The sequence below is a fragment of the Ursus arctos genome, unplaced genomic scaffold (genome assembly GCF_023065955.2).
Source record: "Ursus arctos isolate Adak ecotype North America unplaced genomic scaffold, UrsArc2.0 scaffold_20, whole genome shotgun sequence".
In the NCBI taxonomy this organism is placed as follows: domain Eukaryota; kingdom Metazoa; phylum Chordata; class Mammalia; order Carnivora; family Ursidae; genus Ursus; species Ursus arctos.
In genome coordinates this window covers 26,995,728-27,021,655 of record NW_026622875.1, presented here as the reverse complement: position 1 = coordinate 27,021,655, position 25,928 = coordinate 26,995,728, and the positions used below count along the sequence as shown (strand labels likewise).

At 49.7% G+C, this 25,928-nt stretch overlaps 1 protein-coding gene across 1 annotated transcript in view; it reads left to right on the top strand.

Annotated features, from left to right (window-relative positions):
- EPHB1 (EPH receptor B1) overlaps positions 1-25,928 on the top strand; it is a 290,702-nt gene that overhangs the window by 189,529 nt on the left and 75,245 nt on the right. The window contains exons 5-8 of the mRNA XM_057316010.1: positions 10,699-10,823; positions 17,098-17,260; positions 20,838-20,946; positions 21,781-21,845. Of these exons, the coding sequence (XP_057171993.1) occupies positions 10,699-10,823; positions 17,098-17,260; positions 20,838-20,946; positions 21,781-21,845 (462 nt within the window). The remainder of the gene's footprint in view (positions 1-10,698; positions 10,824-17,097; positions 17,261-20,837; positions 20,947-21,780; positions 21,846-25,928) is intronic.

Sequence of the window (25,928 nt, the reverse complement as noted above, 5' to 3'; positions counted from 1 at the left end):
TCCTCTGGCACAGGGCTCCACACACTTCCACCTGTCTGGAGCCCCCTCTCTGCCTGAGGACCTGCCCTCCCTCGTGCTGGGCATCCCCAGGTCTGGGTGTAGGGTGAGGGGAAAGATGGCCAGCCCCGTCATTTCTGGCTCTGCTCTCACCTGCTGAGGACTTAGGGAAGTCACTTCCTCTCTGGTCTTCAGTGCTCAAATCCATAAATTGGAAGAATTGGCAGAAAACTGAATGACCTCAGATGTCCTTTCAACATTTTATATTCTGATTTCTAGATTTCTAGACAAATAGTTCTCAAATTTAAGTGTGCATCAGAATCCCCTGAAGGGCTTGTTAAAACACAGATTGCTGAGCCCTACCCCCAGAGTTTCTGATCCAGTAAGTCTGGAGCGGGGCTCAAGATTCTGCATTTCTTACCAGTTTCCAGGTGCTGCTGATCTGGGATCACATTCTGAGAACTAGCAGGGTCAGCTGGATGACCCCAATAAAGACCCCCCCCCATCAGAGATGATACCATAAATGAGAGCCTCTGCTTTAAACCTACATCCCCAGAGCAGCCCCCAACCCGCAACCCCCAGCTGCCATACCCGCCCCTTGGTTTGGAACCAGGACCCTCGTGGATGGACCCCAGAAGGAAGCACCTGTCCAGGGTATAGGGCTGACTCAGCCACCCGGGCCTAAAGCCCCCACGTTCTGCATCACTGAGCCCATGGTGAGACTCAGCCACTATTCCACAACAGAATCAAATGATGGCACCCCCCACAGAGCAGTCCTCCGTCCTTAGTTGACTCCAAGGTAAAGAGGGAGATTGGAAGGGGGTGTCAGTGTCATCTCAAGGCAAGCCCAGAGCAAAAGCCAAGAAGTCAATGTCCACAATAGGGGAAAACAATTAGAAAAATAATTAATTCTGCTTCTGTATTCATACCCAGTCTCCAAACTAATTGCTTATTTGTTTAATCTACTTTGGCCAGAAGTGTTACTGCACCAAAAATATTTAATGAGTCAGGCTTCCTAATGTAAAATTCAAGCATATTTGTGCAATGAAATGAGTTTTCATCATCAGAGGGAGAACCTGTTATCTGAGCAATACCTTCTCGACAAAGTTATCTCCCAGAATAGAAATGTCAGAGGAAACACAATTCATCGTTTGCACAATTCATCTGTGTGCAAACCGTTCTTTGTCTTCAGTGTTGGTGGGCCTGAAGTCTTTCGCTGACATTTAAATCTAGATTTTAGTTTTTTCTTAAAAATGTGTTTCATGTAAGGAACAAGATAACCCACCGCCCCCAACTCCTCACTCCCAATCTCATCACCCATGCCTTTTAGGAGCGCCCATAATTTAATCTGAGGCCTCACGGGGACTTCTGGAGGCTGCCCAGAATTTTTGGATCTCTCTGTGAGCCCTTCAGAGTCTGGGCTGGAGAGCTAGGAAATGGACTGGCTTCAGGGCTCTGGGACTCCTGCTTCTGATTCACCCAGAGCAGCTCTGAATTGTTCTGTTTCTTCTTTAATGCTTCAAGGAAATTTTGTTGGGAGAAAGGATTCTACAGCCCATAAAAAAGAAGGAAAGTTGATTGGAAAGCTACTAACATTAGGGTAGCATTTCAGCTAAAACCTCTCAGTGAGGTGGGGATGGCCCTAGCCTCCCGCTTCTGCCTCTATGCCACGTAGAAGCACTCCTGTCCCGGGGCCCCCAGGACTGCTATTTTCAGACCCCCTCTGTATTCCTCCCCGGGTACAGGCTCCTCAATGCTGCACTCCACCTGCCCCACAGAAGGCAGTTCACACCCTTGCCGCCCCTCCCCCCTGCACCTTTCTCCCTGAAGGGCCACTATCCGTGTTGGGTACCAGTACATGATTCTCTGACCCTTTTACTTCCAGTATCTTTAGAGAAAAGCCTGCAATCACTACAGTAAGGGCAAACTTTCATGGAACGTCTATTATGTGCTAACTCGGTGCGAAGAGGCTAAAGACATGACTTATGCCCTAAAGAGTTTATTCCAGCGATGGAGAGCAGAGATGAGCACCTGGAAAGTTAGATCACAGGGCACTGTCCCAAGGTGGGAATTACAGCCGATGAGAGTTACTAAAATAAGGGCTGTGAGTTGGGAGGAGGGGAGAAGGGGTGCTCTGGTGGACATGGTCAAGAGGGGCTAAGGCAGGGCAGCGTGTGGCCCGATCTGTGCCTCTGAAGGCTACTGGGTTATGAAGAGATGTGTCAGAGATCTCCAAAGCTAGGTTCTGCTGGGACACTGCGTGTGGAGCTATGGGCTTTCTTTTAAAGAAAGCAGTGGGCTCCTCTAGGGGACAATGGGGGGCAGCCTGGACTGGCCAGTGGCTGCCATGTTGTTAAATGTTAGAAGGGACATTGGGACTTTTTCCAATGGGAAGCCATTGAAGATTTTTTTTTAAGGATTTATTTATTTATTTTAAAGGGAGAGCGAACGTGAGTGGGGAAGGGGGGAGGGTGGGCAGAGGACAGAGAGAATCTTAAGCAGACTCCTTGATGAGCATGGAGCCCAACTCGGGGCTCCATCTCAGGACCCTGAGATCATGACCTGAGCCAGAATCATGGGTCAGATGCTTAACTGACTGAGTCACCCAGGCGCCCTGCATTAAAGATTTTTGAGCACCAGAGGAACATGTGTGAATCAAGCTTTGGAAAGAGTCATCTGGCTGCAGTGTAATTTGAAGTGAAGAGGCCCAGAAATGTATGAGGGAGGTGGGACAGGATATTAGGTGTAAGGAGATACAGGTGACAAGACCAGGAGAAAGGCAGGGACAGAGCGAAGAAAGCATCCATGACACCTGGGCCTAAGTCACACTGTCAGATGGACGGGCCATGGCTCATCCCCTCCTCAGAGTCACAAGGTCTTCTTGTCCTCAAGGACACGGCACCTATTGTTTACATCCTAGATGACTGCCCAGAAAAACTTCAGGTCATCGTGAGATGTCGCAGGAAACCATCTGTCTTCTGCAGCGTCTTATCACACCAACCTCTAGGGAAACCTGCTGTTAACCTGCCTCTTCTCCAAGCTCATTCTTCTCCATCACTTCCATCTTGACTGGGTAGACATGTTCATTTATCCCCTCAGAGATATTTATCACTCAAGTACCCACGACTGTCACTGGGTTGCGCTTTTCACATTTACGTCCGGAACTATGCCCAGGCATCGCTTTGCGTACGTAAAGAGGGTGGACCCAGAAGGAGACTCTGAGGCGGTTGCTGAGCCCCCTGGCCTGGCAGACTAGATCTAGGTGGAAGGAGCAATAGACTACACAGGGCACATCGACAGAACATCTGAAAAATCCATAGCATAAGGATTAACACTCCTGTTTTACACTTGACGAATTTGAGGCCCAGAGAAGTTAAGTGACCTCGGTCCAAGATCGCACAGTAAGCAGATGGCAGAATAGGAATCCACATCTCTCTACAGCATCTCATCTACAGTAGGGCCCATAGTTCTTCTTTTTCCAATTGCTACTGCCCTGGGCTGGGCCCTGGGATCCTGACTGTTCCTCACCCTGCCTTGTTTTCCTCATAGCTGGGGTCTGTAGTATACAGACTGCGGGTGGTTAGTCCAAGAATAATTTGGCTGGAAAATGCTATTCTAGAGAGACTAGAAGAGGTTAGCATTACCATGCGATCCAGCAATTTTACAATTAGACATACACCCAAGAAAAATGCAAACATAGGTCTGCACAGAAACTTGTACATGAATGTTCTTAGCAGCGTTATTCACAGTAGCCAACATGTGTGAACAACCCAAATGCCCATCGAGTGATGGATATTTGTCCTAGAAAAAGCAATGCCCACGAAGGTAGACGAGATTACTAAGCTCAGAGGCACACTGCTCGGTGTGGGGCAACAGCACCTCTCTGAGGGGTCACTGTGGGGACCTTCCCTCTGCTACAAACCACACGGAAGGGCCAGGGAATACTCCCCCCCCCGCCCAGCAGGAGTTATCATGTGGAATGCGGATGGGCTCCTTCTATGGGCCTCCTTGGACAGTTCACACATAAAAGTATCCCTAAGTGGGGAGGTCATTTCTCTTCCAGGAGACTTATGAGGGCTGTCACCTGAGCCAAGGTGAAGGGAACTCAGCTGTGACCTGCAGCCAAGCTCCTGAGGTGGGTGAGAGGTGACCTCAGAGTCAGGCTGTCCCTGGTGTAATTTCTACCTGCACCGTTTTCCCTTTAGATGAAACCTGCCAAAACGTGAAATCCAAGTTTCATATTTTTTATAAACTCTTCAGGCTTTTTACTCCAATAGATCAACTTAATTTTGAATGTGTGTGTGTTGCTACTATTTTTCTTTAAAACTGAGTACTTTTGATGTCTTAAATGAAGTATTTTAATACAGTAAACTGTTATATCATTTATTATATCCCCAAATGGATTATGGTTAAAGCTGTTGAAAGAATTATTTTGACACGAAAATCAACTAAGACATTAGGAGGCAATTTTTAATAAGCAAAGATAACGCATTAGAACTCAGTAATTGTCCCAGAAAAAAAGCATCAACTCATTCTCATATTTTGGGATGTGAGATGCTTAATTGTTGGGGGGGGTGTGAAAATACCCTTATTAAATAAGGTAAACAAAATGAGTAAGAGGAAAACTTTGAATATGACTGAGTCGGTAACTAAGTTAAAGGGTCAAGGAATGTCATAAACCTAAAATATATCGTCCAGGTGAACCGGAGATAGGATGGCACGTCTTCCACACATGAAGACTCAAGGTTCCGGATTTGGGGTTAACTCCTGAGATAGATTCACGCCACCCTCCCAGACCACAAGCAACCCTCTGATCTCCTCTGGAGCCCTCCTTACGAATGGAGGGCTGGGTGGTGTCTGGTCAGGGCCAGCCCCGAGGTCATGGGCGGTGGTGGCCCGTGACCAGTTTGGGCCCACATTTGCCCCGTGCCAGCTGTGAGTTCTTTCATAACTTGCAGCCGGGGCCATCGTGTCCCAGCAATTTATCCACATCTCGTTTGTCAGCTCAGGCGAGAACATTCTGTACGCTTTCTCTGCTGTGTGTGACATACTATCTTGGATCTGCCTGCTTCAAAAGCAATTTGGGAGTATGATCTCCCCAAAGTCTTCCTTGGCGAAAAAGAGACAGTGACGCACTGACTCAGGCCGTCTTTGCATTTTCTCCATCCCTGAGCCCCTTGACCAGTGGAGGTTAAGTCTCTCGCTGCTTCTGACACATTTAAAGGGCCTCTTATTACTGGCAATAGCCTCTCTTATCAGACGCTCCTGGCCCTGGTTCTTTCCAAACCCAGCTGGTTTTCCTCAGTGCCTGACAGGGACACTTCGCGCCTCCCCAGTCTTTCCTTTGCATCCCGACTTCTTATCAGGTCCAGCCCCTTTACTGTGCTAAGAAGGGGTACAGGGCAATTTCGGTCATATTTGGGTCTTTGGAGCATCTCCTCTTTAGGACAAACACATCCTTCTTCTTTTTTTTTTTTAAAGATTTTATTTATTTATTTGACAGAGATAGACACAGCCAGCGACAGAGGGAACACAAGCAGGGGGAGTGGGAGAGGAAGAAGCAGGCTCCTAGCGGAGGAGCCTGATGTGGGACTCGATCCCATAACACCGGGATCACGCCCTGAGCCGAAGGCAGACGCTTAACGACTGCGCCACCCAGGCGCCCCCAAACACATCCTTCTTGAGCCTTCAGGACCCCCCTTTTTTTTCCCCAAATAACCCCTAAGCTAATGCTTTATTCTTCCTTTTTCTAAAGGATGGTCCGTATTTATTTCTTTGTTAAATTTTAATAATTTTGTGAATTCTTTATTTTCATTTTCTTCTCTCCATAGAATGTTTAATTTAGTCAAAAGCGTTTTTGTGACGGAGAGACTCTGTCAAGCATTCAGTATAACTATTCCTTCATCTGAGCATGCAAGTGTATGGAGAAAAGACAACGGGCCAGGACCTGCTGTTGAAACCAGCATAATCGGGGTTCCTGGGGGCTGCTGCTTTGAATTAATCTTCCCATCCCTCTTTTAATCTGCCTTAGCTTTGCTAGAAGAAGGTGGTGTTTGCGTGGATATCTGAGCTCATTTTTTATTTTCTATTTTGTCGGAAGGTTTCATAACATGCAAAACACCAGATTTAGAGGTGGCATTTGCACTTGGAGAAGAAAAAAAAAAAATTTGTCGCCATAGGTGATCACCGATGTCAGAGCACCAAATGTAAGCTGCCCTGATTTTCAGGAAGGAAGAGTAACACTCTTTTACTCTTTTACTTCCCCATGTGCTAAATCCCATCTCAATTAAAACGTAAGACATTGAGAGTGACTTGCGTGAGGATACACAGCCTGCAAGGGGACCTGTGAACGTCTGTCTTCACCATAAATCTGAGCAGTGTGGGCAGTGGTGACCCTTACCCTCTGGCAGCTTCTCCTGGGTCCGTGTGCTGATTGGCTGCTCGGAGGTCTTTACCATCTGTGTAACAGGGGCGTTCCCCTCAGATCTGGCTCTGGATTGCTTCTGGATCACCCTGCACTATGATTACCTCTTTAACACTAACAGCAGCTGGATGCCAGGGATCTTCAGGGCAGAGCTGTGACATTTTTTTTTTTTTTTACTCATCCTTCTGTCCCCAGTGATTAGAACAAGAGCCTGACACAATGGTTGGCAAATACATTGAGTCTTGAATGATGGTTTTCCAGGAATTAGAGGCAAAGAAAAGAACCGAGTCCATTAACATCCTCAGGCCGTTAGAGTTCGTCTTTCCAGTTTTTCATCCATAGTTCTTTCGCTCTAGAGACAGAGGACGAGCCCGAAAACCCGTATGGCACTGATGTGGCTGGCAACATATAAATCATGTTTCCACGCAGGCTGGAGGGAAGCGGGGAGCTGGGCAGTGAGCGTGGCAGGGGTGGGGAGAAGCAGGCTTCCCCGGACCGCCTGTGTTGGTGGGCCAACAAGGATCCCCCCGCGATCTGGCCGGACTCCAGAAACTGCCCCACCTTCCTCCTCTCCCTGGCTCTGCACGGTGCATTCGAGGTCGGGAATGCCGGCCATGAGCCATCCCCACTTAAGCATCCAGCCTGCTGCTAACTCCGAGCTCGGTTCCTGGTTTCTTCTTACATAACTTAGCGGCAGCCTTTCACACGTTCTGTCCTCCTGGGGACATTCATTGCCACTTGACTTCTAGGTAATGACACTGCCCTGCTTCCTGCCATCTCGTTGGCCTTGCCTTCTCCAGCCCCTTGGCTGTTTCTCCTCCTCTCCTGAATCTTAGCTCATGTATTCTCTTCTCATTTCCGCGAGGATCTCTGGCTGTTCTGCAGCTTTCGGTATCTCTGAAATACGGACGGCTCTGCACTGGTGTCTCCAGTCTGGACCCCCTACCCGTGCATTTGTCTACTCAGACAGCTTCTGCTGTCTTGCCGCGTCTCCCTTCATGGCAGCCCCACTCTTCCAGTTGCTCAGGCCAAAAGCCTTGGAGTCATCTGGGCTCTTCTGCTTCTTCCCCATCCCACATCCAGTGAGATGTGCTAAATGTATTCAGAATCTGACCACCCCCATTCTCACCACCTCCACCGCTCTGAACCTGGTCTGAGTAGCCACAGTCTTGCAGCTGGATCCTTGCAATAGTGTGAAGCGAGAACTTTCCGCTTTGGCATGGCCCCTGCATGCTATTTGCAGCGCAGCAGAGGGTGATGCCGTTAAGGTGTAAGTCAGATTGTGCCACCCCTCTGTTTGCCACCCACCCGTGGCGCCCCCTCTCACTCAGGGTAGGAGCCATCATCTGCGGCCTCGTCTCTGCTTCAGTCCCACTGGCTCTTCGCTGCTCGTCTGGAACACCAGCTGCTCCCAGGTGAGAACCGTTGCCCTGGCTTTTCCCTCTCACATGCTCTTCTCCCAGGTGTCCACATGGCCCCCTCCCCTCCTTCTACCCTGTGCTTCTGCGTCTACTTCTCAGGCAAGGCCTTGCTGATCGGTGATTTAGAACTACAGCCTTCTCCAGCCGGCCTCCTACACTTTGGCATTCTCTGTCCCTTCTCCTCTGCTCCATTTGTTCCTTTGTTACTTAATATTTTAACATCCCTTGTGATTGGTTGATTACATCTGGCCTCTGAATCCCTCCACTAGAAAATAAACTCCATGAGGACAAGAAATTTTCTTTCATTCACTATGGAATCTCTAGAACCCAGAACGGTGACTGGTACATGGCAGATGCTCAGTGAACATTTGTTTAATTAGTTCATTAATGGACCTGGGCCATGATGCTAAGTTAGGAGGAAGAGAAGGTGCATTTGGTGGTTGAATCAGGATAAAAAATTATTTCAGTTTACCAGATTCATAGGCCAAAGCAAATGTTACACCATAAAGGTAAAAACATACATGTAAATCCCTGTAGTCAAAGCCAAAAGCCAACTCTACAAACAAAAGAGAAGGAGCACATCATGAGAAAACCTAAAGGTTATATCCAACAGTGATTTCAGAATCAAATGGCAGGGATGTGTTCTTGATGCAAAAAAGGCTGATGGTCATGTTAACAGAGGCATAGTACACAGATCATGGGAGATATTAGTTTTACCCTAATACTTGCTGCTTAAACAGCAGTGGGAGAATTGGATTCAGCTCTGGGCCACATGCCTAAAAAGACAACATGAGCCCCATTTGGAAAAGAGCCACTTCAGGTAGCAGCATGTCATGGGAGAAATGTTCATAGTATCTGGCCGTTCCTTTCAGCAGGCAAAACTCAGGGGAGACCTAACTAGTTTCTTTAGCTATTTGACAAGCCATTCTGTGGAAGAAGGAACATTCTCTATTACTTTAGTCAGTGGAACTGAGACCGTTGAGAAGAAGACAAATTTTGGATAAGGATAGGAAGACATGCAAATTGGTGAGAGCTACCCAAGTATGAAGCCACAGCTCCTAGACTCAGCGAGCAGCCCATCCCTGGGGATGCAGCAGGGCCCAGCAGAGAATCCTTGATAGGGGGATTCAGGCCTGCATAAAATCAGGTCCTCCACAAAGCAGATGCCAAGATGGGATTAGAGGTGCCAGAGATTGGGGAAATGGGAGGGGAGGCCAGAGGAAGCCAGGAGAGCCATCACCATGAAGGAGAGAGGGCAGGAAGGAGGATTAGATGGGAAGACTCTTAGACTGCCATGCTGTACGAAGAAACATTGGTGAGTCCGATGGGGAGTCTTTGGGCAAAAGCCGCCCAGCAGAAGAGTCAGGAACGGGTCTTTCGAAGCATGCTCACTTCTCTCAGTCAGTGGCTGGAAGCAGCCTGTGGGAGACGGGGCTCTGCGTGGATGCGGTGGTGGTTTCCGAGTACAGCAGCCGGGGCCATGAGTCAGCTGTGCCCCCAGGGGTGGGAGCTCTGAGAGGTGCGTTTTCAGGGCCACCCCAAGGTCCCCGAATGGGAACTGTGCAAGGTCCTGAGTGGAATGTCTGATTCCAAACCATCCTAACACCACGTCTCACACTGTGCTCTCCTGTGGCTCCCGGGACTGTGGGCATGTCCACGACAAGTGCTCTGCACCCCCACCCCAGCCTAGGGGCCAGCCTGTCTTTGGTGCTCCCTGAGAGCCCAGCGAGCGGAGAGCACAGTGACCCCCGCACCCAGACACTTAGCCGCGCCCTGGAGGGGGATCCGTTAACTTAAAGCGAAGATAGTAAGTGTCACTGTGCCCCAGTCCCCAGAGAAACCCATGTGAAGTGCAGTTCGCATGAGGAAACGACCTTCATGGCTGCAGAAGTGCCAGGACTAAACGGAACAGCCCCTGAGCAGAGCGCAGACAGAAGCCTCATCCATTACCCGCCTCTTCCCCTAGAAAGACAACCCTCATTTGTTATTTCCAGACTGTTTTCATTTTACTTGAAAAGCGTTGAATTGGGAAATAAATAATATTATTTCTGAACAGAGATTTTGGAATCACTTCACAGATTGTGGAATTATTATCCTGTTTCCAAATGTTTGGTTTGGGTATCATTTCTTCATTTATATTTGTGAGTTCTTTATTGCAAATGTCCTCATTTGGAAAACTCTGACAGAAGTCTCAATGAACTCGGTTGTTGGTCTGTGTTCATGTCTTTTTGAGAGACGCCTCCTCTCTTTCTTCTGAAGTGCAGCAAAATCTTGCATGCAGTGTCAGAAAGATGTTTGCTAGAACATTCCTTTCTATTGCAGTAATTCTGCACTGACCAGTTCTAGTCTCTCACTAACATCCCTCTCTCCAGGTTCTCTTCTCTATGGCAGCTCTGCCTATTAACACAAGACTGAGATTCCTTCACCACCTTCTGTTCAAAAACTTTCCCTTGTCCCTCTTGTCCCATTGTCTGTCGGAAGCCTAGACTTGCCCTAGTTGTCACGCCCTCCCTAAATGGCTCCAGCTTCCCCAGGCCACACTGTTTTCATGGGATTCCTCCAGCCATCTCATTTTGGTCAAGCCTTTCTCCTCCCTGCGCAAAAGCACCGTGCACATTGCAGCCCTGCCCTCGTATATGTCCCCCTGTCCTAAATTATCACCTTTTCTCTCCTTTGTTATCTGTACTCCATTCATTACGCAAAACCTACAGGAAGTTCTGCACATCAGCTCCGCTGGTGAGAAAGAAAGGGCAGCTTCAAACCCAGAGACACCTCTCCTCATTTATGTCTGAAAGACGACACCTGCCATCTAATCGGGGGTCTGTTCACCTGCCCTGCCTTTTCCTCTCTCCACAGCCCCTTCCACTGTTCCCATCATGCACCAGGTCAGCGCCACCATGAGGAGCATCACCTTGTCATGGCCACAGCCGGAGCAGCCCAATGGCATCATCCTGGACTATGAGATCCGGTACTATGAGAAGGTGAGCCAGCTCTGCCCACAGGCTTGCATGACACGGGCCCAGCTATTATTCAGTGGACGGTGGCCCGCTGAGGGCACAAGTGGGCAGGCTGGAGGAAGTCCTGAGGTGGGGAAGAATCGGCCGATGGAGGCCAGAGGCTCCTTGGGAGAGTTTGTTAGGTCTTCCTTGGCAAAGCTCTCCAAAGTCTGGACACCTTCTGGACCAACTCGGGAGAGAATCTTCCAAACTACCACCTGCTGTCTGAACAGCTCAGTGGGCTGGTATGGGCAGGACCAATGCCATTTTCCCAGTTGCGTGTTTGCTGTATTAACGCAGATGCCAAGAAAATGCCGGGTGTCCCCTAAACTTCCCAAGACTTTGTGGTTTTGTAGACCAGTGTTTTCCAAAATGTTTGATCATGTTCTTCCAATATAAGTCTGTTTATTTATAAATCGTATGCTTGCACTGCCATGCTAGTATATTTATAGAGATTAAAAATATGTAAATGGAAATTTAAAAGGATGAGATAGAAAGTATTAGAAATAGAAATTTGTGTATTATCTACTGACTGTTCTTTAGCAGCTGTTCTGGGGGCCTGCAGCAGGCCACACGCTGCCAAGAGAAGGGAAATGGGGCCTTATGGAGCTGGTCCCCTGGGTCTCTGTGGGGGAAGCACCATGTTAAACTGTAGCATTTGCAAAATCCCAGGAAAATACTGACCCAACACATTGTTTGTAAAAACACCAGATTCATTTACTTGTTCTGCAAGTATTTACTGAGTGCCTGCTATTTGGCAAGTATTATTCTAGAATATAATAATGATCTAAAGAAAGATTTCTGCCCTCACGGGGCTTACTTTCTAACAGAAGGAGACAGAAAATGAGCACCACAAATAAGGAGATCATATAGTATGTTAGCAAATGAATCGTGTAGAGGGAGATAGAAAAAGCAGGAAGGTCAGGTTTGGGGGAGGAGCAGGTTGCAGAATTAAGTAGGATGGTAAAGGTAGGCCTCTTGGAGCAGGTAGGTTCCAAGTAAAGACTTGAAAGAGGTGGAGAAGCAGGGGAGAGAGAGGCAACCGGGCAACTGGCCTGTGCAACGGCCCCGAGGCAAGGTCATGACCAGTGACTCTAGGAGCAGGAAGAAGACCAGCATGACCAGAGCGGTACAAGCAATGGGAAAGTAGCAGATAGGTGAGAGAGTGATCAGGGGAGGTGATCGTGCCGGACGTTAGAATTTCAGCTTTCCCACCCAGTGAGATGAGGATCCATAGCAGGGTTAGCCGCAGAGGAGAGACAAAATCTGAGTTCTGTTTGAAGAGGATCATTCAGCCGACCCATTAAAAACCAACTTGCTAGATTACCATCAGCTAGAACAAGGACGACGGTGGCTTGATTGGGATGGAAGGAGAGGGCCAGGAAAACAGAGTCAATTCCAGGTACAGAAACCAAAGACAGGGTGGCGGGATTTCTAGCAGGTTGGACTTCAGATGTGGGAAGGTTTGTGCCTGGCCCGCTGGAAGATGTCCCTAACCATCATTGACTTAGAAGGGGGCTTGCTGTGGTAGAGCATGCTTGGGGTAAGGGAAGGGACAGAAGTTCAGCTCAATGCCTAAAACACCTCTGAGATCGCCAAGGAGAGCAGGCAGCTAGATGTCCATGTCTGCAGTTCAGGAGAGAGGACCAGCTTGGACAGGCCCATCTGGAAGTTGTCGGTATATAAATGGAATGAAATCCTTGAGGCCAGCGGAATCACTCAGCAGGGCATTGGAAATAGAAAGACGATCAGGGGTGGAGACCCTCAGCCCTCAGGCATGGAGGCGGTGTCGAAGAGCAGAGCATGACTGCCTTGGGAAGCAGGACCCTCACTCCCCAGCTCCTCGGCTACTTTTCCCTTTGCAAGCAGACCTCCTCCTTTGAAACACGGTAATTAACTTCAACTTCTGACACTATGAAGGAAGCTTATTCTCCCATTTCAGACCACGTCCCTACTTCTCAGTAATTTATACTAATTATTAACAGACACACATGCATGGCAGCTCAATGCCTGAGGCAGCTTCCACACCTCAGTGAAGCATATTATTGTCCTCACTCCAGAGGAGAGAATGCTTTCCTTGGGAACACGGAAGATTCTTTGCCAAAGCATTGGTTAGTTCAGTACGTTACTATGGAATTCTAGACTTCACTTATAAGGTGCTTGACTGTAAGATGTTACATTGCCCGGGCCATTTCTAATGCAAATAAAGAAAAAGACATTACCCTGTGAGGGTATTTCGAAATAACCACAGAGATCATAATTCATCGTATATTGAGTACCTATTATGTGCCAGATAGTCACCGATACATTAGCTCTGATCCTTAAACGAAATAAAAGAAAGATGTTTGCAAGCCAGGTGTAACCAATTTATAGATGATGGCACTAAGTCCCAGGAAGGTCCACTGACTTACCTGTGACCACGAAGAACCAGAAGTACGGACGTTGTTATTGTATTTCCATGGCGCAAACTCCTGAGCTCAGTGTGGAGCTGGATAACAATCACGCTGACGCTGAGGGCCTCCGAAATAAGAGAGTGCACCTTCATTTAAATCCAAATGCTTCTAAGCAGAATGATCTGCCTCCCTGCTCCAACAAGGCCAGTGAATCCTGTCTTTCGAAGATGCAAACACAGGAGAACCCGGCCCTGGTAGATATCCTGGATTCGATCCAAAGAAACAAAACCATTCTGTACCACTTGTTCTAAGCCAGGAGTCAGCAGATTTTTTGCATAAAGGGCCAGATAGGAAATATTTAAGTCTGTGGCCATATAGTCTCTGTCCCGACTACTCAACTTGCCGTTGTAGAAGAAACAGCCATGCACAATATATCAGAAGGTGGGCGTGGCTGGGTTCCAATAAAACTTTATTTACAAAAACCAGGAGCTGGCCAGTAGTTTTCCAACCCCTGAAAACCCTCCCTGGGTCTCCCACCTCACATGACCCTCTCGATTTGCACTTGGAACACCTTTCCATTTCAGCTCTGTGAATAGAATCAGTGAGGCTTTCGCCTCCTCCAATAGCTCATTAATAGAGAGCTCAGATGCCATCGCGCTGATGACACTCCCAGAGCCTCTCCATGTTCATCTCCTTCCCATTTTAATACGCTTCCATTCATCATTCTCTCTTGTTTACTGTCTTGTAGCACTTTTCACTCCTGGTGTCAGCGCTTGTAGGCAAACCATGGGAGGGGCATCTGCATCTGCTCTCAGCTGTCTTCATGATTAAGCGTTTCGATGTTTACTCGCTCTTCATAATAACTGTCCAGGCCAGAATGGGCTGGTTCAGGCCTTGGGAATTTCTACCCTTCACATTTTAGGATCATTTTCTCCTAGAAACTCTTTCAGACCTTGGCAATATCTTGTGCTCGATCGATTGGTTCAAATAACTGGTCTGAAGTGTGGTGTTTATTCATTCATTTAGCTCTGAATGGTTGAGCGCCCAGCCAGTTTGGTGCCAGCCCTGGGCTGCCTGTCGGGAATGGGAACCATGGTGTCTGCCCTCAACAGCTCTGGTCGCTACCTCTCACATGCTTATAACATCAATCATGGGACCAAAAAAAGAAGAAAGAAAAGCAAGCAACCATGCTCTTCGCTCTCACTCATTTGTCTAAAGTTGATTAATGGTTTTGAAGGGGAACAAGGACGAATACTCATTTTAATCACTGAACTTCTTGAAGAATGTGTGGGCTGTAAAGTGATTATGGGGTAATGTTTTTGTTCTCACAACCCAGATATCAATACACCAACAGACAGTTTTCAGTCAAAGAGCTGCCCAGTCAGTGTTTTCTTCTTTCAAGCAGCGCCTAATGCCACAGATTCCAGTGAAACCAGAGACTCCAGACAGCTGCCCGCTACCTGGATTTTGTAGCGATGGGATTTTGTCCCAATTTGCAAGGTGATGAGGTGATTTTTATAGCTTCAGGTCTCAGATCTCCAGTGTGTCAAGATAGCAATGACCAAAGTTCTGGATGATATTCCTTCTATAGCGGACGGCCTTCTTTCTGCCGGATCCCTGATTGGTGGTGGGGGTGGGGGGTTCCTCCTCCTTTTTAAATAGATCAAATGATGGAGGGGCTGTCCCTTCCCAGCAGTCCTTCCCAGAGGCTGATGGCTCGCCACTCTGTGAGGACAAGCATGTAACCTTCTACTGTCTCTTCAAGCTGGCCTCTAGCTGTGGTCCCTTAGCCTGCTTCTGAAGCATTTGTCATCACCCCATGTATCACCACACTCCAAATAGGCCCAATTGCTTCCAGGCTCCTGAATCTCTTTAGGCTGTGCTTTCACGCATTCTATTCAGTTCTCACTCTCCACATTTCTCCACGTGGCCAATTTCTTTCACCTGTCATGACTCAACCAATGTTGAGTCAATCTCCTTATCAACCTGAGCTGGGTGACCCTCTGCTATCCCCCTACAGCCCCCCCAAGCCATCTTCTGCCTAGTCACTCAGTCAGCACTGCTGTCGGCGTCTGTTCATTTGCTGGTCTGTCCCACAAGATGTCGTGTCCCCAAGGAGAGGGCCCATGCCTTGGTCCCTGCAGCCCGTGTATAGCTCCCAGCACATGGTAGTGTGTCATAAATGCACCTGCCTGGCCAAATGATTGAGTGAGTACACATCAGGTCACCCTCGTCTTTGGAAAGTAGACTTTTACATGTTTTAAAACAATGGCCTTTATTTAAAAAAAAAAAAAAATCATTGCACTGTATTCTTCTGTCCTGGCTCAATTCCCCAAACTTCTGTGGCTTGTGTGAGGATGTGGCTTACACACCTCTTGCCGTCAGCTTTCCCCTCATTTGTCACCATGCCTTTTAAAACATTGTGCCTAGAACTGATCACAGAACCCCAGATGGGCACATTGGACTTGGGGGCTTCCCTCTCAGTGACCCAGGCTCTTCATTTTCACTGATGTCCCCATTTTTCTCTAAGATTGATGGTACAGACAGGGGCAGACCCAGACGCAAACTTTTGTTCCTGCACACTTGGAGATAACCCATAATCTCTAAGATGTGCCCATGGAAATGACCAGAGGCCGGACTGGTATATACGAGGGAGCTGAAGGTAGGGTGTAGTGATAAAGAAGAACAATGAAAAGAGTCCAGGGGAAGCCTTCTTGGAAGAGGCGGCCTTAGAGGGCTGGGCATAGGTAACCTGCAGGGTGCAGAGGAGCACTGGAGAGAGGCATTTCAGACTGGGAAAACAGCCTAAGCGAAGGCCCTGGGGCAGTGGGTGTGGTTCCTAGAGGGACAGCGAGATGGCGATTTGGGGGATGTGAGATTAGAATTGCTTCATTATGATGGGCCTGTCAACCTAGATTTAGGAGTTTTGTTTTTATCTGGTAATAGCTTTAGGGAAGGTCAGAGATCTTTTTTAGAAAAAAAGTTGGGATTTGGTGGGGTGGGAGTAGCAGAAAAAATGAGAGGCTACAAAAGTCTTGGCACAGACCAGAGGTTACATAACATCAGCAGCCTTGAAGGGCACCCACCACGGGCAGAGGAGTCAGAAGGATGAGAAACAGGAGCAACATTTGTACACACCAGAGGACAGTCATGTGTGGATACCAGGGACTGCAGAAGACAGGGCAGAAGGTGCCGGAGAGAGTGAAGGGGGCAGGGGCCTGACCCCCTGAATAGGTGTGAAGGGACAGGGTCTGCTCTCCAGGGAGAAGGTGCATGCCCTCCCAACCCAGACAGACAGACACAGGCCCCAGTGAAGGCAGAGCAGATGAGGGAGGTAGTCCAGAATGGCCTCAGGCTCTGTAGCAGAGTGGACACTAAGTCACTCAGCTAAGGACTAGGACTTAAGGGAGTTTAAGGGGTGATCTAGAACAGCCATGGGTGAGGAGTGACTGGGAGATCTTGAGTGAGGAGAGAAAAGATGAGGCCTCGGGAGGAGCAAGGCAAAGGGCAAGTGTTGTCCAGTTCGCTTGTACTGACCTCAGAGACGCCACAGCATTTTGCAAAGCTGCACGTGCCTTGTTATTCTCTGATGAACCCTGGAGGGGAAGGGGCAGAGAATGACAGCCTCCCAGCCAGGCCCTGAGAGCCCAGCCGTTCGCTCAGAGCCTTCTTTTTAGAGCACCACCACCTCACGACACGGAGCTGATTCTTCGTTCTCTTGGTCCAGGCCAGACTGTCCCCCCTTCAGAGAGAAGGCCTGGGGCTGGTGACGGCTTCTAACGGATGGGGCCTGGGTGCTCCAGGGAGCAGCAGGTGGGGATGCGGCTCTCAGGAGCAGGCTGCAGACTCTTCTTGCTCTTTTTCAGGAGCACAATGAGTTCAACTCCTCCATGGCCAGGAGCCAGACCAACACGGCACGGATCGATGGCCTGCGGCCCGGCATGGTGTACGTGGTACAGGTGCGTGCCCGCACGGTGGCCGGCTACGGCAAGTTCAGCGGCAAGATGTGCTTCCAGACGCTGACGGATGGTAAGAGGCGGGCCGGGAGACTGGAACAGGGCCAGCACTTGGGGGAGGGGAAGAAGCCGCGAGAGGCTGTCCTCGCAGCCCAATGCCAACCTCTCACTGCATTCCGGTGCCATTCCCTTGCCTCCGGAGGGGCCCTGCACACAACGTAATTCACAAGGCAGGGCATCTGTCTGAAGTCTGGCCTACTTCTCTCCTAGCATCTCATGGGCTTGCCTTCGAAGGGTCTCTGCACCACATGCACAGAGGTCACGGCAGTGAGACCCACACGTATCTCGGGGGCCATGTGCCGTCCTGCCTCTGGATCAGGGCCCGGTGCCTCTGCTCTTTTACCCTCACTCCCACTTCACCCCTTCTTCTGGGGGACTGGGAGCTGAGCCTAACTGCAGGAGCCAAGGTCTCCAGGAAGGAAACAGGGGCAACATTGGGGGTGTAGCAGTCCCTCCTACCCAGCATCTCAGCTCATTTGAAGCAGCTTCATATGGGACTCCAGTAGGTTCTGTTCATGTGTCACTAGAGATAACAGACACTGTCTTCCAAACCGTCCCCAAGGCCGGAAAGTCTGTCACCCAAAATACTTCCACCTTTGGGCTTTGTTAGTTCCCTATTATAACGATCTCTCCCAGTCCTCTGAGACCGTCCTTTTGAATGGTTATGAAAATCTGGTTTCCCTGGAGCCTGAGCATCGAGCGTGGGGTACCTGCCTGTGCTCACTCCCTCCCTAGCCAGCCATTTACCATGCGCATGCTTCTGTTTATCTACTTACTATCTACCTTAATTATGCATTTATGAGCTGTTGCCTGATAGTTTTCCAAATATCAGTCTATTCTCACCCTCTCCAACTGCAAGCCTTTTAATTTTTCACTTATTATTTACACTACATAGAAAATAGTCTTCCCTTCCAGAACATTTTATCTTAGGCCAGCACTCTCTGACTAGGCACGTGGTAGGACTTAAGGTTTTATATTGACTCACAATTTTTAACAATTTAAAAATTCACCAGAAGCATTTTAAAAATCAGATGATTTCATGTGAAAACCATAATGTGCTTTTTCTTGGGAAAAGTTTCGAAGAAGCCAATGCTGGTGGGCATTGTGGCGTGAGGGCTCTGCCCCCGAGCTGGGAGGGGGCTGCCCCCATGGAGGGTCTGCGCCTTCCCAGTGATTTGTACCGGGATGCTTTCACATGAGCTGTCTGGTTTCTATAGGATTGGCGTTTACAGCCCGTTTTGAGGTTTTTTATTTTTTTAGGTGAATCTTCACTATTTTGAGGATGGTGGGTTGGGGTGGAAAGGCAAGCCAGTTTATTCAGATTAATAATGCTGCCGGTATGAGAGGAATGCAGGCTGTCTCCTGTTCCTGAAGGACTCTGTCCCCTCTTTGCACCTCACTTACCCGCTCGATTTATGGGCACTTTGGCATCAGGAAGTACACAGGATTAAAAACCCAAAACTCAGAATGCTCTGAGCCCTGGTCTCTTGGCAATTCTGCTAGACAAATCAAGAAGTAACAAATTTCTCCCAAGAAGACTATTCCTTTTACATTTGGCAGTTACGTTTTATAAACCCAAGAGGGGCTAAATGTAACAGAGTTTTGGTAAGTGGCCAAATTCAGGAGTATTTATCTTAATGACTGAGGTTCGCACATCGGTAGTAATTAAGTTCACTGAGGCTTCGGGCCCTGTCTTCAGCACAGAGGTGAGTCTGAAGGATGATCAGTGATAGGGTCATTGGAGCAGGGAGGACCTGTGGGATTCTGCCCAGAGTCAAAGACCACGCTTTGGGCAGGGGACCACCACATGGCAGCAGAGCCACCGTGGCCCCGGGCCGCTATTAGCTACAGTGTGCCTAGTTTTGATTTAGCTGCTTTTTTTTTTTTTTAAACCCATTCATAAAGTATGGTATCTGCATGTTTAGTCCAGGTGATTCTTAGGCTCCCCAACTTTTGAGAGTCATCCTTCAACTCTGTGAGCGGAAGAAGACACTTGTACAGATAAAGAGGTTGGTTCTTGAAGCTTCTCACTCTTTAGAAATCAGTTTTAAAGACTAAAGGTCACATTGCTTGATGAAGTTTTTAAGTTATAGGGATGTTTTTGTGGACTCTTCACTGTGGTTCCTTGAATTTCCTTTTTTTGTTTGTTTTGCCAAATTATTATTATTTTTTAAACGCATGTTACAGAAAGCTCTCAGCTGAGGGAAACTGAAACTCTACCCTCAGTCTTTAAACTTGGTGTCTGTGGAGTGGCTTGGAGAACAACATCCTTGTCTTTGGAAGTCTCTTTCTCCACCCACAGAGTTGAAGAGTGGTTCTTAAACTCTGAGGAGCGTGAGAACCACCCAGCGTATTTGGTAAATACGCAGACGTCCTGCTCTCCACCCCGACGTTCCGATTTGGTAGGTCTGAGGAGGGGCCTGGAAACAGTCATGGTGAATCATCGGGCTCAGGGGATTCTGATGCAGGGCATGGGGAGCTTCGCCTCAGAAACTATTGCCATTAGGGCTGCCCGGTAAAATACAGGACGGCCAAAAAAATTCGAATTTCAGACAAAGAACCAACAATATTTAAGTCCAGGTATCTCCCATGCAATGTTTGGAGCACACTTAGACTAAAACACTATTCATTGTGTACCTGAAATCAAATTTAACTGGTGGGCCCATATTTCTTTTACCGTACCTGGCAAGCCTCATTGTAACAGAACATATAAAGCTCGGTCTCCACATGCCCCCATCCTGAGTGCCAGGCGAAAGAAGAACCACAATTATTACTGTGCCAGCCGGGCTAAGTGGTTTCTACGGATTAGGGCAAAGAGTATTAGTATTTGGGCACCTGTGATCGTGCAGACATTGTGAAATATGCCTCACATAATTTGATTATTTATTTATTGCAGAAAGGAGTCTGCTGCACAGAGGGACTAAAGTCTTCGTCCAAGAGCACAGGGCTTGCACACGGGCAAGCCAGGCTTTGGGCAAGCTCCGCTGGCCTCTGTGACTCAGGGACCTCCCCTCTCCCTGCGTCATACAGCACGGTTCTAACCTTGGCAGAGGCCTTGATCCCATTCTTCTTGAGTGGGAACTGTGGAGTGCTGGGCCATTTCTGGCCGTTTCTTTATCCCCCACAGCACCTGGTGCAGGGCTGCCTGGCCGCAGATATTCTGGAAATATCTGCTCCGTGAATCTGTGCGCTCTGCTGCGTTTCAACACCTTTGTGTTTCAGGAGACCCTCCCGCAGGGGTTTTCGGTTTTCCCATTAGACTTACCCCGAACATGACTGACTGGCCTTCGAGAGAGACCTTCCAAATGAGGGGATGTAGACTGGAGTCACCTTTGCTGTGGGAGGGCTGTCATCAGCATTTAGTTCTGAGCGTCTCTCCGTCACTGCTGTCATGTGGTTTGAGCTGTTTTTGTCTATTTGTCACTTGCAGATCACTCTTGGCTTCAGCTGGCTTCCGGCTCTGACGCAGAGAAGCCGTACTCTACACGTACATGTGCGTGTATATTTGTAACGTCTTTGGTCATGCACTGGGTCCCAGCGGAATGCAGAGGGTACACAGGAAGGACTCTAATGCCTCTTTCTTCACCTAGATGACTACAAGTCCGAGCTGAGGGAGCAGCTGCCCCTGATTGCTGGCTCGGCGGCCGCTGGGGTGGTGTTCGTGGTGTCGTTGGTGGCCATCTCCATCGTGTGCAGCAGGTAGGCCTTCTGCTTCTGCTCCCGCCAGCTCACCTCAGGCCCCGGAGGACCCTCTCTGTGTGCAGGCCCCTCCCAGGACATGCAGACTGGATGGGGCCTAACCACTCACAGCCACGCTGGCAAGCTCATGGTCATCCCTCCATCTCAATCCACGGACAGCCTAGAATTTGCCAGATTATGTGTTTGCTCTGTGCCTGGGATAAAATCCTCCATAAGAGCTGGGTAAGGCTGTGAGTAAACAGCATCCGTTTTCCAACCTCCTCACCGTCGGAGTGACAGTTCCCAAATCACATTTGACGCAGCACAGCATCACACGCCGTACCGCAGCCCATCCCCTGGTTAGAGAGCCAAGGCCCGCGGCAGAGGGCACAAGGCAGGCGGGCAGGAGGGGAGCCACCGAGGAAAACAGGAAGTCCGCAGAAGGGCGGGCTCTGAGGCCTTGTGAATTTTTAATAGGGTTGCTACTGCCTTTGGGGCTTAGCCCAGATTCTGCCAGGTAAAGCAGCGTAGTCGGCTTCTGCAGAGCTGTTCCGCGGTACAGCCAGCATGCTGATGGGTGTCCCAGCATCTCTGCCCCCGACTCTGATGGGGGACCCACGGCCCTGCCTGGCCTCTGAAAGACCTTGACTTGAAAGCAGATCCTGCTGCCCACGGTGGTGGTCAGGCCAGGAAGCAGGACAGGAGCTAAATGCGAAAGTGAGAGCTGCCCAGTTCCCAGACGCGGGAGATGCCTGAGTGAGCCCCCATCGGGACAGGGGAGGTGGGCAGACATCGCTGGAGCGGAGCAGAGAGCGTGCACCCCGGCTGAAAGAGCTCCTCTTGCTTGCCTTGCAGGAAACGGGCTTACAGCAAAGAGGCTGTGTACAGCGATAAGCTCCAGCATTACAGCACCGGCCGAGGTGAGTAGAAAGCACACACCCACTGCCTGGTAGACAAGGTGAGTGCTTGCAGTGCTCCCTAGAGCCAGACTGGCTGGTCCCAACCACAGGACCCCTTCCAGTCCCAGTGCCCCTGCAGCGGCCTCTCTCGGCAGGTGCCCACGGGCCGCAGGCTGCCTGCCCCCTCTGCTGTCTGCCCATGGTGGGCACTCATTGGGCGCCCGGCAGGTAGATTATCTGCCACATTGATAAGGTCATATAGGACACAGAATGCAGGGAAAAGATTGGGTTTAGCAAGTCAATGAATCCTGAAATCGGACTCAGCGGGAAAAGATGGAGGGTTCTCTCTTAACATCTTCTGTCTTATCTTATCCAGCTGAGCGGCTGGGGAATGTGTTAACCAAATTCACAGATAAGCCGGAGAACGTGAATGTAGGAATTAAAAAGATAGCAGAGCCCAAGAGGCCGGCGTGTTGGGATATCTCCCAAGTGTTTTCTTTTAAGCAGTACCTTTAAAAGTTTTCTCACTCATTATCCTCCCCATCTCTTTTTTTAAAACCTATATATAATATTTTTCTAACTAAAATTTCTCCTCACCAACATACTGTGTAAAGTCCTATGTCAAAATGATTCTTTTATCTGTGTCATTACAACATTGCAGGATCTGAAAAAGTAACCCCTAGGTCAGTTGGGCCACCTCCCCACTTCCAGAAAGCTTAGATCCTCAGCCATGTTCTCTTTCTAAATAACTCCTTTCGAATTCCACACATGCCCTCAGAAATCCATGCCAGCACTTTGCGCAGTGCTCTGTCACAGGCTCCTTCTGGAAGCCTCATCTCACCTAACCGCCCCCGCCCCCGCCGGTGCAATGCCAGCCCCTTTCTTCCTGTTCAGTCAGCAGTGAGCATGGAAGACAGTCCTCGTGGACACACACCCCCTCAGCATGGCTTCGCCGGGCAGTTCCTGGAGCGAACATGGGCTCAAAGCAAAATTTGTCGTGGACCAAACTCCTCCTTCTCCAAGGTTCCCAGAGACAGGATAGTGAGGCCAGGAACTTCACCCAGCAGCTCCGCCTCAGAGGAGCCACTGCTGGCTGGGGCTGTACGAAGGAAGGCCACTCTATAGAAATTTCTCTGCTCCTGGGGCGGGAGCTGGGGGGGCCGAGGGGGGGGAGGTGCTTTCAACCCAAGACCAAGAAATGGCCAAGGGTTTATAGAGGATGGAGCCCGGGCCTCAGTGTGGGCTCCCAGGCCCTGAGACTGTCCCACAGGGGTCGAATCAGCAGCACAAAGAGCATGGGGGATTGGGAAAGTGGCCCCCTTCTAAGGCTATGGGCTAAGTTCCTGCAACACTCAGTCACATTTACCTGCCTTCCTTTCCTTGTCCAGACCATGCTGGTCCTCCATTTTAACCAGTTGTAACTGGTCTCACAGGGGAAACCTTACTGTGTTCTCTCTCTTTTCCTATGTCCTGACTCTGTGCCTCACTACAAAATCTATGCGTTTACGTATTTTAACCTATGCATTTGCCCTTCCAGGCAAGGCCTTAGCTTCCCCAGCTGAAAAACAAAGACTTGGATTTATCCCTGATTCTCAAGTGAAGGTCCCCCCTCCCCCACTCACCGAACATCAGAATTACCTGAAGGGCTTTGTCCACCCCCCCACCCCCCCACCCTCCGCTTCCCTGCCTCTGCCTCAGGATTCTGACATTGCCCCCACCCACCCCTACTCTGGGCTGCCTCCGGCCCTTTTAAGAGCCACTGTGAAGTCCATTTCAGATTTAGCATGCTGTGAGCTCTTCTGATGCAACATTTAGAGATGGCCCTGTCAGCCTGGTTGCAAAGGATGCAAAATCGGATTCAAGAGGAGGAATGCCATTTTGGAGACTAGAGATGCCCTAGGGTGAAATTGGGGTGCCCTAAGAAGGAGCTCCCCTTTTTAAAAGGCAGGCAAGCTAAGCCTTGTCACTCCTTGGGCAGGGTACAGAGGGTCCCCAGGCATCGAGTCCAGGTGCAGCTTGGTGCCCGTTGGGCCACTTCAACCTGAGATCTGGCCATCCTCCCGCTCTGGAGGGGCGGACTCTGCTGGCCCACCACGTGGCACCCACGTGCACGGAGGAGGTATGCTTCCACATACCCGGAACCCCTTCAGGGGGACTCTGTCACCTCTGCGGCCAACAGAAGGAGGCCTCCCTCGTCGTTAGGGTGCACAGAGAAACCAGTCCCCAGTCCGCAGGAATGGTGCCCTGCGGCAGCCAGTGAGAGCAGCCGAGCACAGGGCGCCACATGTGACGAGCTGCGCGGTCGCCATCCCTAGCAGAACCAGAGTTCACTTCCTTGGCTGCTTTAGAAGGCTGTCTTCTTTTTCATTCAGCCCACCTTTTATAAGTGTCCTTGCCCCTGTTCATAACCGTTCTTTTTATCTAGTCCCCGAAACCTGGCTCCTCTTTGCAACCTGGTTCCCTAAACTCATAGTCTCGTGCACTGAACTGCCTTCGTGCTTTCCCTGCCATGCACATCCATCACTCTGACCAAAGCTATTACTGTCAGAGAATCACAGCTGAAAGACTGTAGAGCGGGGGCAAGGCTCAGCACACTTGTAACAGAAGAGAAAATTCCCGGCTCTGATGGAGGACGTGTCTGGCCCAAGACAGGGAAGGAGTGGGAATATTTAGTCATGGAAAGCGCACTCTGTGCCATGAATTGGGAACTTTATTCTGGCAGCTCACTTCGACTCATCCACCCCTGACGACCCCTTGGGAGGCAGGCATTCATGCAGGAAGGTTAAGTGACTTACACCGGTCACACGGCTCCTAGGTGGCAGAAGGGGACAGCATGCTCTCTAGGTCTGGCTACGGAGCCCGTGCTCTTACCATATTGCAGAGGCTCAAGGTGCCCGGTGGTCAGGAGCAGGTGCGAACGGGGTGAAGGCTAATCGGAGGGGTTCTGGTTGGTGGTTTGTTGGTGCCCCCACCCCCAGTCCCACTGTAGAGGCAGAAAGGTCAATCGTGTCTAATCCGCATCGTGCATATAACTCTACCTGAACCGTCCACATGCACGCCCCTCACAGTGTGATGTGTCCAGCAGCTGCGGCTCTGACTTCCTGCCCAGGGAGCGACAGGGAGCCGACAGCAGCTCCCCAGCTGCATTCAGCAGAGCCCCACCTCTCTTCCCCATGGGCAGGGCACAGGGTCCCCTAGAGAGGCCGGCAGCCCTTGCCCTCCCAGGCCCTCCTCGCAAGCTGCTGCAAAGGCTGAAGGAGAAATAACAGGAATTGTTGCAGATGGAATACCTTCTCTAGCCCATCCGGACACGGCGGAGCTGTTTGCTTTGAGAGCAGTGTGCTCTCTGGGGCACTGGTTTATGCCCCCCTTCTGAGCCTGCAGCACGTGAATAAGCATGTCAAGGGGAGGTTGGATTTGGGTGAGAGAGATTAGAGGGAAGGCAAGTTGGGAAGAGAATCTGCTGGATGTGGTGCCGGATGCTTGGATGAAGAGCCTGGAAGCCTGTGGTTCATGTTCAAGGATGGGTGGGTGGGACCGTGGTTTTCCCGTGTCCAAGGAAAGGCAGCCAGATGGTGTGTTCTCATGATTTCTGTGAGCAAGATCACAGGAGGTGCTTGCTGGCTGACTAAAAATTGCCTGGACAGAATGATCCAGGTAGGCCAGGGGAGGCTTGAGAATCTATCTTAGAAAAGTTCCGGTCGATTCTGCATTTGGGAAATGCTACTGGGTATTTATGGGGCTTATGTAACGACACACCTGATAGCAGCTGATGCTTCACTTATTTCTGAGTTGCATGGAGTGGGGAGGGTGGGGAGAGAGGAAGAAACGAGTTTGGTAAGGGGTCAAGGGCTTTTAGGAAGCAACCCTAACATAACCATCTCCATGTTGCCGGCAACTGCAGATACAATCACAGAGCTATTCTTAAGCCTTGAAAAAAGCAAAACCAAATAGAGTATGTGCCCAGGGACTGAGTAAAGCTCTAATTTCCAGCTAGGGCAAGAGGACAGAGCACTGAGATGACAGAACAGGAGTGTGAGCTTGATCCCCGCCAAATGCTTGTAGAGACCAAAGCGTGCGGGGCCTGGGCACTTACAACTGAAT